General features: G+C 40.5%; 1 protein-coding gene across 1 annotated transcript in view; it reads left to right on the top strand.

Moving 5' to 3' along the window:
• Positions 1 to 11,013, top strand: part of LOC135318643 (trafficking protein particle complex subunit 9-like) — a 94,056-nt gene extending 83,043 nt beyond the window's left edge. Inside the window, exons 2-7 of the mRNA XM_064476617.1 lie at positions 1,407 to 1,592; positions 4,075 to 4,299; positions 7,328 to 7,499; positions 9,496 to 9,681; positions 10,439 to 10,638; positions 10,941 to 11,013. Of these exons, the coding sequence (XP_064332687.1) occupies positions 1,407 to 1,461 (55 nt within the window). The 3' untranslated portion in view covers positions 1,462 to 1,592; positions 4,075 to 4,299; positions 7,328 to 7,499; ... (1 more) ...; positions 10,439 to 10,638; positions 10,941 to 11,013. The remainder of the gene's footprint in view (positions 1 to 1,406; positions 1,593 to 4,074; positions 4,300 to 7,327; positions 7,500 to 9,495; positions 9,682 to 10,438; positions 10,639 to 10,940) is intronic.
• Positions 11,014 to 12,236: the final 1,223 nt, after the last annotated feature.

Raw genomic sequence — 12,236 nt, forward strand, 5'->3', positions numbered from 1 at the left:
TTCTCATTGGGAACCTCATCTCATTTTCCTTTCAGATATCAGTGTAGGTTTATTTTAGGTCTCATGTAGGCAGAAGCATTGCTATCAGTTAACTTCTTTATTACTCACTCTCTGGTGATGATTGTTGCTATTTGACCTAATCAAGTCATTCTTAAGTCTTTCCTGCTCATGACACTGAAAAGAGTCATGACTTACAGAATGCTCAGAGAAGAAAATAATTGATTGATTTTATTTTGCTACCCAATCAAACCAATCAAATAAAAACCCCGGTGTTGACACAGACGGTAAGCCCTCCAGAATAGGGTCACTGTCTTCCTTGTGTTTCATTTGTTTGGTCACAGTGTCTGGATAGTGACTTGCTGTCCAGCAGTTTTGTGAGGATACGGTGCTCGTGAATCATTGTAAGGACAGAATTTTGACAACAGACTGTATTGGTCATTTAACGAGGGAAAAGATAATATAGAAATACTGCTCAGATCTATTTTAAAATTAAGTTTGGAACGTTGAGAAGAGTTCAAGAAACCATACAAAGATCTTTTTCACTTATTTTAGATCTATCTTAGACACATTATGATTACATAGCAGAGTAACTTAACTAGATTTGACAAGAGGGGTATATTATTGATTATTTGTTTTAGTTGAAATATTCTACCTGGGAAAAAGTTATCAGTGCCCATAAATGAACAAATATGTTTGTATTTCTATGTAACATGGGAGCAGACTTCATATGTTTCTATATTATATATATGACTGTGTGTTTTAATCTGTCTGTCAGTGTATTTATAGTTTTTCAGCAATGTTCTAACTTTAGAATTCTTCTAAGAAAATCACCCCCGATTCTAGCGCAGTTTGTACTGTGTATCCTGTCTTATGCATGGGATTCCACTGTCTCCTCAGTGAGGAATTTCCTCCCCTACTGAGGTAGTAGCAGAGTTAAAGGAACTGTGATTTCTAGGCTTTTGCTCTCCATGTGTTTGCATTTGGCTGTCAATCGTGATTTTCCCTTTCTTGAATTTTCATTGTTCAATTAGAATTTTTGAAAATAAGTGTTAATATGTTGTATTTGTCTCCCTAGAAACTTGATGTGTTTGTGCTTTTCAGTTATCAATTTCTTAAAAATGTAAATGCACTCTTGTTTTTAAGTAGTCCTTTTTCACTAGATATTTGTTTACCTCTTTATAGTTAAAATATTTTTTTTCCAATGAATGAATCGGTGTGCATGTTTTAAAAGATATCTTACTTTTTATTTTCCTTATTATAACAATTATATTCATCCTAGAGAATTTAGAAAATAATGATAAACACAGTAATAACTTAAAAATGGCCTCTAATCTCACCTAGAGATACAGTTGTAAAGTTTCAAATTGAGAATTACAAGTCGTTTCATGTTGTTCTTCTTTTTCAAGATCGTTTTGGTTACTGAGACCCTCGAATTCCCATATGAATTATAACAGCAGCTAATCAGTTTTTGCAGAGGAGCCCGCTGGGATTGTGATCGAGACCACGTAGAATATACGGATCACTCTGGGGAGCACTGCCATTCCAAGAGCACTGTCTTCTGATCCAGCAATGTACGTGGCGTGTCTGTCCAGGTATTTAGGTCTTCTTTAATTTTTTTTTCAGCAATGCTTTGAGATTACAGAATATTATTTTACTTTTTTTCTTTGCCTTTTTACTGAGGACAAGTGTGCAAGGTACCGGGATCAGAAGTGTATTTTAGCCCCGCCCCTTGCTGCCAACATGGTCGCTGCACTCTTGCTTTGCCTTGTGTACAATCTTGCACAAAATAGGACCTCAGTAACTCTCTCTTGAATGAATGATTATATGATTGAAGGATGATGCTTGAGAGTCCTTGTGATGATTTTTTCCTCCAGCCTTTCCCCAATTCTTAACTATGCCCTTTCTCTTCCTAAACTCCAGCTTGGGTTTCAGCCTGCCTGTGGCATTGATTTTCCCTGTCTGTAGACTCTTCCTTTCACTGATTCACTATAATGTTACATGTGGGCTGTGGAAACTTGCTAGATAATCAAGAAAGAGCAAATCCATTGCATGCTAGTATTTTTAAAGTGTGGTATTTTTTATCGATTGAAATTAAATCAGGCTGACCCCCTGAGCCCTCCCGTGAGCTCTTTTCACTTTCCTACATCTGATACTGCTCTGGTTGCTACATGTGCCCTTCCCCCAACCTTGGTTTTTGGGTTGAGTAAGTCATCATCAGTGGAGCCCTCTCTTTAAAAGATGAAGAGAACATTGGCTCCTTCTCCCTGGTTGGGGACTTGGATGAGATGAGATACCAGATAAAGAATGGAGCTCCACCTCATTCTGACCCCCGCTCTTTCCGTTCCGTTCTCCAGAGGAAAAGAGTACAATTCAACAGTATAAAGATTGATTGTGAGCTAATGAGATAGACAAGACAATCAATCATTTATTAAATACCTTTTCATGCCAGAAACAAATGTATTATACACACAAAAATCACACAAAGTATGATAATATCGTGCATACAGACGTGTGTCCGAGTTCGAGTCCTGCTCTGGAGTGACCAGTCCTGTGAGATGGAGAACTGGTAGGTTGGCTTAGTCTCTCCAGGACTGGTTTTCTGTCCTGCAGAGATGGGGCTCGCTAGGCTTCCCTCCCCCGTAGAGGTGCTGTGGGGTGTAACTGTCACGCATGCACAACTGATCGTTCCTTGTAAGTGCAGGATAGCATAGATTTTGCGATGATGGCTTTATGACCGCCCCGTATAGACTCTCAGTGCTCCAAAGGGATGCCTTGTGGTTTGGAGATGGGATTCTCATTTCTGTAAATACCCAAGGATTGTGGTATTGGGCCCTGCTGATTTGAATCTATTCTTTAGAAAGTACATATTGTAGATATATTTTTCAAGCATGTGTGCTTTTTTTCTTTTATTATTTATAGTTCTTCCCTCTCATCTCTTGGTGTGACTTTTCATGGAATCCAGGAAACAGTCCTAAGCTACCTGCCTCTTCACTCTTCTCCGTGGTGGTTTTCTTCCCTGACTAGAAGAGGGTTTTGCACAGGAAATTTTAATTGTTCCCCTTTTCTTGGAGTCTCTCTTTCGGTCTGCCCATCTTTCATCTGTCCATCTGTCCATTTATCTACCCACTCATTCTTCTGACTTGTTCCAAAAAGCATTTCAGGCAGCTTACAGAAGAACAGATACCAAATAAACAGGTTAGAAAATGGGGCCAAGTTCAAACTGTGAGGCTAGGAGGCGAGCCTGTGTGAGGGTTGCAGCCGTGAGACACACGCCTCTGCCCTGTGACTTATAAGATCGACAGCAAGAGTGTACCTGATGCTCCCAGCAGACACAGGGTAACAGGGTTTGTGGGAGATGCTCACTGGCTGTGAAATAAATAAGTGGCTCAGGAGAAGCCCAACTTTCCCAGCTACAAAGGCTTAGGAGAATACTTTGAGTGTCTTCCAAAATCAGGGTATTGCATTGTTTCTTTTGTCAGAGTTCTACATATAGTTGGTTACATTCTATACCTGGAAATTTCTCCAGAACTCCTTACCAAGTGAGTGCCATTGCTCGGGAATGGGGTGGTTCTGCTCATTGACGGGGGTTGGCCAGAAACCGAAAATGACAGCTTCAAAGGAGCCTGGGATTTGTCAGTTATGTTTTGTCAGTGCTGTAGATTTCAGGAAATGCTTTCACACTTTCTCTCCATCTGAGGCAGCAGCGTGCTCTCTTAGCAGCATCAGGAGCTCAGAGCCACGGGATGTTGGGGGCTGACTGCACTGCCGTCAAGACAGCCAAGCTAATCACTGCAGGAGTGGTCCTTTCACATAGTGCATTTCATGTTCTATAGTAGAAGGTTTCAACAGGGAGTTAATTAACTGAGTTAATTAACATTTAATAAATATGAAGCTTTGATGAAAAGACGGTTATAGGCAGAATATAATTTATGAACACTTTGAAAACGGTTTCATTACTGAAATTTCAGTAGGGAAGATACACAGTTTATCTTATTTATGCCTCTCTTTTAAAGTAACAAAGAAACAAGGCAGAAAAGGCAGAGGATGATTTCTGTTATTCCTCTCGGCTTGCAGGTGCCCTCACATCCAGTGGCATCCATCTAGACACCAACACTGACACTGGCCATGCTCAGAACTGCCTCAGCCCTGAAGACACAAGTGACAAATAGAAGGGGGCCACGCCCTGTGCCAGCAGGTGCTCTCACTTTGTGGGTCCTTATGTAACTGCGCGGTGTTAATCAGGATCGCCCGTTCTACATTGTGTGGCGCTGCTGCCGTGTCTCCTAGTTATTTGTTTCTGTAAGTACTCGTGTATTATTCTCCAATGTGTGGTACTACACATCTAAAAATGCTTTTTTCAGATGAAAAATAATGTATATTTAATATAATAAGTCTGAAAAAAGGGACAAAAAAGGCTATCCAGGTCCCACTACTCAGAAATAATAATTAACACTTTAACATCTACTTTCTGTTCTTTTCATCAGTGTGTATCAGCTCTGTCATAAAAACCAGTGAGCACTCTGTGCCTGTTTACTGTGTGGAGACCTCCATTTTCCATTCGGCTTATTACATGTTTTTCTACAATATTCTATCTCCCCTGGCATGATTTTTAATGACCAGTATAGCATTATGTCTTGTGGAGGCATCGTCCATTTTACTTCGGGCTTAAATAAACTTTTAAATTCCAAGTGTAATTAACTGAAATACTGAAAAGAGAACTGTGGTGGTACCGAAAGAGCCTTACCTCCCTTCCCCTTATTTCCTGAGTGTAAAAGCTGTTGCCAATGTGGTGTATATATTTCATGACCTTTATGCCTATGACATATATATATACCCATACATACATACATACATACATATGTGAAATCTATGTATATGTGTGTATATATGCTTTTTTGAAAAATAAGGCCATACTATATGTTTTCTGCAGCTCGCTTTATTCACTCAGGGGTATATCATAGACGTCCTCCCACTCCAGACTCAGCCGGTCCTTTCAGATAGAGTGGAGGGGTCTCCTGATGTGCAGGTGTGGTCTCTTGTGCAAGGACACATTTGGTGGGAGAGTGCTGTGGACAAGGCCCTGGGCCACGGGGAAACGCCGGCCCCCTCAGTGCCCACAGCTCACCGTGATTTACCGCATCATTGTCTTGATGGTGGACACAAGTTTTCTCCATTTTCCACTGTCAGAAAGGATGTTTGACTGGCATCTTTCTTTAACAGACATTCCTGTGATCTTGTATGAGCATGCCTTTAGTTAAGTCTTCTGGAAATTTAGTCCCTGGATGTGACATTTACGTTCATCGCAGGCTACTTTCAAGTGACTAGAAATTCCTTCACCAGTGTGGAATGAAAAATGTAGAATTACTTAAGTAACCAATTCTCTATCGCTGGATATGATTTCACTTCAGCTTTTCTTCCCACCAGTGTAAACAGTACATCTATTTGAACTGATTTTTTTTCTAAATGAAACGATTCCTAGAAGTGGGGTTGAATCAGTGTGTACACACGTTTTTCAGAGTTTACATATCCATTGACATGTCATCCTCCAAAAAGGTCGCTCACAGTTTTTTCTCCCACAGATGGACACTAGCTACAATATCTTTTAAAAATATTTACCAATAAGATGAGCAAAAGTGCTTTTTCATTGTTTTAGTTTGCATTTGATGACCAGTGAAGTATTGAGCATTTTTCACTGATTAGCCATCTGACTTTTGAAAAGTGAATGATCCATTTTGTCCTTTGCACAAATTTAAGTGAGGAAGCTTCTTTTTGCTTTGTGACAGCTCTTTGTATGTTATGAACATTAATCCCTTGTCTTCATCAACATCTATCACAGAGTTTTTCCTTGTCATTTCTTTCGTTTCATTTTGTTCTGTAGGTTTATTTTTGTTGTGGCTCAAAATATTCTTAAGATAGTAAATGTCTTCTTTTTGGGTTTTATCTTTGGTATTATCCTTAGAAATACTTTCTTATAATGGTATAAATCTCTTATGTAGGTTTATTTAATGTCTAAGATGGAGATGATAATAGTACTTGTTATAGTGAGGAGAAGTTGAATTAATGTGAGCAAAGAGTTGTATTTGCTGTTATTAGTATTTTAATATTTACATCACTATCTGTAATTTTTTTTGTGGTCATTATGACAGGAATAGCGTTTGTTCTTTCCAGGTGATTCTCTGATTGTCCCAGGACAATTATTGAATTCATACTTTGCTCTTTGATTTGAAATCCCACATGTACAAAATACTTATGTACACTAGAGTCTCTTTTTGAGCTCATGCTTTATTTCTGTCAATCTTACTTCCTTACTCGGAGCGCTATATCTTACATATTGTAAAAATTAATTATTATCTGACAGTGCGATTTTTTTTTGTTCTTTTCTTCCATCCCAAACTTTCTTGGCTATTATTATGACTTTATTATTCCTGAAGAATTCTAAAATATATTTTTCAAGTTAAAAAAAATCAGATAAGAGTATTCATGGGATTTTTATTAAGATTTGAATTATTTTTAGGAGAACTTCCATATTTACAAAACTGTTTTTCTCCATGCAATATGTTGATGTCTCTACATTCACACCTCTTATTTACCCCTCAGTACAGTCCTGTAGTTTTCTCCATGTACAACATGAGCATTAATTGTGAGTTTATTCCAGATTATTGTTGATGTTTTTGTTAATTTTGTAAGTGAGAATTTTTTGCTATTATATTTTTTAACTGTTTAAACTGACACCTAGGAAGGCAGATTCGGTTTGTAAATACTCACTTTGTAACAAATCATTTAAAATTGTAAGTATTAAGTAATTGTTCCAGGATCCTTTCTTTTGTGTTTTTAAAAATTTGTTTCCAAGATTATCAAAATGGTCATAGCTAAGTAATATATTTGGGGAGACAGATGGAGAGAGGTAGTGTGGCTCATGTACAAATTGTGAGCACTTTCATGGCTGCATTTAGGCTGGAGAAGCCCCAGAAGAGCCCAGGTTAGACAAGGGGTGGCTTTGTATGCACTTGAAAGCCAGCTTTCCTACCTTTATGGTGAAGCCTGGTGGGCGTGGCAGGTAGATGATCAAGGTCTGATCAAGGTCATTGGCTGCACAGAGCGCTGTGTCTGTGAGAACTGGAGTCCATCGCCATGGGAAATGCTTGGTGCCAGGAACACTGAAGGGGAGCTGGGTAGTCTGTGTGTTAAGGATTTTCCAGTCCTGGGAGTGGGAAGATGAGACTCTGCATTCAGATCTGAGTTTGAATTCATCCTCTCTTGTTTACTGGTTCTCTGACTTTTGTCAATTTATCTACCCTCTTTGAACTCCTATTGTCTCTCAAAATAGGAGAATTACGGCCTGCTGCTAGAGTGTTTGATCAGGATAAATGATTTGTTTCTATAAGATGCCACGTACAGTCACAAGCTCAGTGAGAAATGGGCTGTCACCTCTTCATCTGCAACTCAGTGCTCAACAGGACATCGGGGCAAAGCCAGTCCGTAATTTGTTTGTGATGCAAGTAGGAACAAAATTAATGTCTTGCCTTTCCCTTGCAGTATTCTTACTCCTTTGCTTCATTTACTTCTTTCCTCCTTTCCTTTCCCCTCCTCCACCAAAAGATCCTGAGACTCTCTCAGAACACTAGATTCAAATTAATTTAAAGGGTGTCTCATCCTCATGAAATGACAGTAACTTAAAAAAAATCTGTACAGATCCCAGACGTCATTGTATTTGATTTACACACACACACGCACACCTACCCACACACACAATCAGCCTACCTCCCACTTGCTGAGGGAGAAGGACCAATTTTTCTGAGTTTTCATTCACTGAGCGTGAGAGCAAAGTCTCTTACGCAGATTTTCACCTTGCTTAGTGCATGGTGTTTTTAATTGGATTTCTGCTTTGTGGACATAGAACTATTCTCCTTATAGAAGAGAGGATGTGGAGACATAGACATTCTGCTGAGATATTGGTGTCAACATATTTGAGTTGGAAAGGACTTAGGACAGCATAGAGTCGTAACTTTTTATGGGTGAGAATTCATGATAGTGTAACTTGGACAAGAACCTAGGTCTTCTGTCTTTGTGTCCACATGGATGAAGAGGCAACTGGGCGGGAGATGGCAGGGATCCTTCTTGCTTGAGTTCCAGGGTCTTGCTAGTTTTCATTGCTCAGCTGCCTTTAGTTTAGGCCTGTGTGGCCTCTCATGGGAAGGTCACTCTGTCCTGATAGACTGAGTTTCTAATCAGCAAAAAGCCCTGGACCCACTCATATTTCCCAGAGTTTTTCTGCTGTCCTGCTGACAGTTTATATAAATGATACCTAAGAAACTACTGGATATAAAATCCTTATTGTTATCATTTGCCCTCAAGTTCCATAGGAATGGGGTGCTGTCTCAGGCTGTCTAAGGCTAGATCTGAACAAAGATAGGGTGATAGGCTGTGCTGCTGGACCCTCCACAGTCATAAGGGATTTCCACCTTAGTTTTTAGAATCAGACAGATGAGTTCAAATCTTGCCTTTACCAGTTATTAGCTTTGTGAACTTGGGGAAGAAACTGTACTTGTTTGTGTCCAATTTTCTTTATCTGTAAATAAGTTCAGTATTTACTTTAGGGTTTTTGTTTTAGAATTGAATGAGCTAATTCCCTCATTTATACCTAAAATACTGATCACGTGGTTCTATGCTGGTGCCTTGCTAGAAGATTACTAAGAGACTCAGCAGTGAGAATGCAGGTGGGGGACCCCTGGATCATAGAGCTTATATTCCAGGATATGCTTGTAAAAGACTGGATGTGCAGTGGATTTTTAGTAAATGTCCATTCCTTTCCTTATCCACATTGATTGTGTATATATCTTTGTACAATATATGAACATTTTTTTATTGCAATTTAAATCTCTTTGTAGAATTTAAATTACGTAGCTATAACAAAATATGTGAAATAAAATGATTTGTCTTTTATTTTCTTTTCAATATGCAAAACAAAATAAAATAGAAAAGAAAAAAAGGTTTTGAAGGAGTAGAAATAATTTTCTTTTTGTGGAATCAATTCCCTATGTTAGGTTTTTTAGTTGTGTTGTTAAACAGCATATAAAATTGATAGGTTGTGACTTCAGTGTTGATAGCTAGGTGAGTGTAGTTTCTTTTTGTGGTTGTCTTTGATGAATTATTTGCACTAGATCATAAATGATGTGCATGTTACATATTGGAAACGAGGAAAGAGTGGAGACATACTACCTCCAATGCAGTCATCTTGATACCAAGTTGAAACTCGTACTGCTTGCTGCATGACAGACCAATAAATCAGGAGATTGAGGTGTTGGAGCAAGGAATAGTGACTTTATTTGAAAAGCTGGCAGACCCAGAAGATGGCAGAATGACATGCTGGAGAACCGTCTCCACCAAGTCAGAAATCAGTCCACTTTTATACTAAAAAGGGGCAGGGGTCTGGTTGGTTGTTGCAAACTTCTTGCGGTACGAATTGTTTCTCCTTGGAATTCTTTGTTCTTGCAGCTGTCCACGTGGGTCAAATCATGGTGCCCCTCTAAAACCTCCAAAAAAAAAAACAAAGTTGATTCTGTATTTTGCAACATGCCATCTCTACATAAGTGCAGAAGAGTTAACATCGTGAAAGATCAGAGCCCGGAGAATAGGCTCTCCTGGATATTTCAGGCTAAAGGCAACTTTCTTTTACAAAAGGTACAGAGCTAACAAGTCTGAGCCTAGAAAATAGCAAAGGTTTAAAGCCAAAGGAACAGATCTAACATGCAGTCAAATTTATTCTTTTCTATTACAATTTCTTTTTTCACCTCATAAATAATTTTAGTAAGAAACATGAGCAATTTTTTTACTTTTGCTTCTTAGTAACGGATAAGTGGGCCAAATACATTTATGAGAGCAGGGATGCTGTGTGGGCATTGGGGTCACAGCAAACTCTTGTTGGGGGTGGTCGACTCTGCAACATGTCTGATGCCCCGTGAGTGTTGGTGAGAGTCCTCCTAACCAGGGGCTATCTTCAGGAACCAGCATATGGGCATTGACCTCTGGAGAGCTCTTTTTCAGCTGCCGGAAATTTTTTCAGATACTGTGACTGAAAAACCACTTCAGCTGGTGATAATTAGGGAATAAAGGAAGAGGAAAAGGGCTTGGATTAGATTAGAAGAGAAGGACAGAATATCAGGGAACCTGGGGGCTTGGCAGTGGGTCCTTGGGAGAGAGGGGAGCAGACGTGGGGAGGGGCACGGCTCTGGAACCAGCTCCTGGCCCTGTCCCAGGGCCCAAGTCACACAGCTTTTAATTGGCCCAGGACGCTCTCCTGTCTGGATGTCACCCTGGGCAGAACCTTGAGAATCGAAGGTAAGGGGTGGGCAGCACTCAACTAGGGGATCACTGAGGACTTCTTTCAAGTCCACGGTGCCTTTTCTGGTCATGTGTCTTCACTTGCCCTTTATCTTAGGATCTGAGGAGCAGGAGCAAGGAACGCAGGGAGAGATCCAGGAAGACATCTGACTGTGTTAAGAGACGACAGTCACAGCCACACGGGGAGCGAGGACACTTGCAGCAAAGTAAAATGACTTCACAACTATTGCATCAGAGCTGCCAGTGTGAGAGAGCCTAAGCCTGTCTCAGAGTGCAGGGGACAAGCAGAAAGGAATGGTAAATTTCCACTGACAGTTGAAATTTTGTTAAATAGCCTGCTACTGTTACTTGTATCACTTGAATGAATGCAGGCATATTTCTATGGGCATTTATATGTTCACTCAAACCCACCAGCCACTCTTGCCCCCATTGGGAATGGGCTTTCTCAAGCACTGTGCACCTCCTGCTTGGGTGGGTCATGCTGCGGGTCCTATCCTGGGGCCAGGCTACTGCAGGGCACTGAGTCCCCGAGGCAAGGCCTGCGAGACACGACAGGAACACCTCTGCTCTTGACTGAGGGCCTCCGTTTCCCTCTGCAGTGTAAGAATGCTGGTGACTGAGTTAGAAGCATGCTTCAAAGCTGTCCGTGTCCTTGCCATCCAGAAGCAGAGCCTGGGAACTTACGAATTTCTCCAGAATGTGGTTTACATTCATCTTCGACAGGTGAGTTTATGTCCTTTTACAAGTGGAGGAATTACTGCAGTTTTCCTGGAACTTACTCGCCACTAGTCCATCTGATTTTTCTGTGCTAGGATTCAATATTGCATGCTAAAAATTCTGGAGTCAGATCTTGAAACACTGATGAAGAGGATTATTTTATTTCTTTATATGATAGTATTTTACTTTCAAAATTCAGAGTTTTCGGTTCTTTCAAAAATTTTTTTAGGGGGTTGGAGAAACAACTTTGCTCTTACCATCTTTGTGACCTGTTGCTATATGCCTGTCACCTGTCTTCTGTCACTTGTGAGGCGGTTCCACTTGTGACCCTGTCCGGGTTGTTCATGGTATAAAACATAAAGTCTTTAAAAGTACAGTCCCTTTTACTCTGAAGACATTCCACAAGTACTACTTAAATCTGGGTGTGGTTTTTAGAAGACAGAATCATTAGAACATGTACTTGCAGGTTGCTAGTGCAAAATCCCCAAATCAATAGTCTAGCTCAACATCTAAAATCTTTCTAATCTACCTTGGATATGTATGGATAAGTGAAGCAGTTTGCTAAGAAATCAAGACCAGGTTTAGAATACAGGCTGGTGTAGCTCAGCAGGTCCTCCCATGCTGATGCTCTGCCAGAGGGTGGGGCCAAGGGGAGAGGGCGTGTCCTGCCTTCCCTTAGCTGACAGTTTGATGGCAAAGACCTTCATCAGGTGAAGAACTTGGAGTTTCTTCTAAGAAAAGTGGGTTTGAAAAGAGTCCTAAAAGCGCGGGAGTGACACAATCCCATTTGTCTCAAGTAGGGGAGAGCGGTTGTAGGGCCACTTGGGAGACTCGTGGGACCAGGTGTGCAGTGTTGGTGGCTTCCACTTGAGCGGTGGGACGGTCAGTGGGTAACAGCGAACAGATTGAAGACATGTTTCGATGGTAAAAAGGAAAGGATGAATGTTGTCTGTGAAGTTAGAATGGAGTAAGGCCCAGGTTTCTGGGTGGATTAATGAGGTAAATGATAGTCCTGCTGTGCTGTGATGAGGGAAACCTGCAGAGGGAGTTCTGGGGAAAATCTGATGAGTTCAGTTGTGGGTAAAGTGAAAGGCTGCTTGATGTGTGGACTGGGAGCTCTGGTGAGAGCCAGTAGTGAGTAGGGTGAGGGTAGAGAGACTTTCAAATCATTTTGTCTT

This window comes from Camelus dromedarius, chromosome 19 (assembly GCF_036321535.1).
Source record: "Camelus dromedarius isolate mCamDro1 chromosome 19, mCamDro1.pat, whole genome shotgun sequence".
Classification (NCBI taxonomy): Eukaryota; Metazoa; Chordata; class Mammalia; order Artiodactyla; family Camelidae; genus Camelus; species Camelus dromedarius.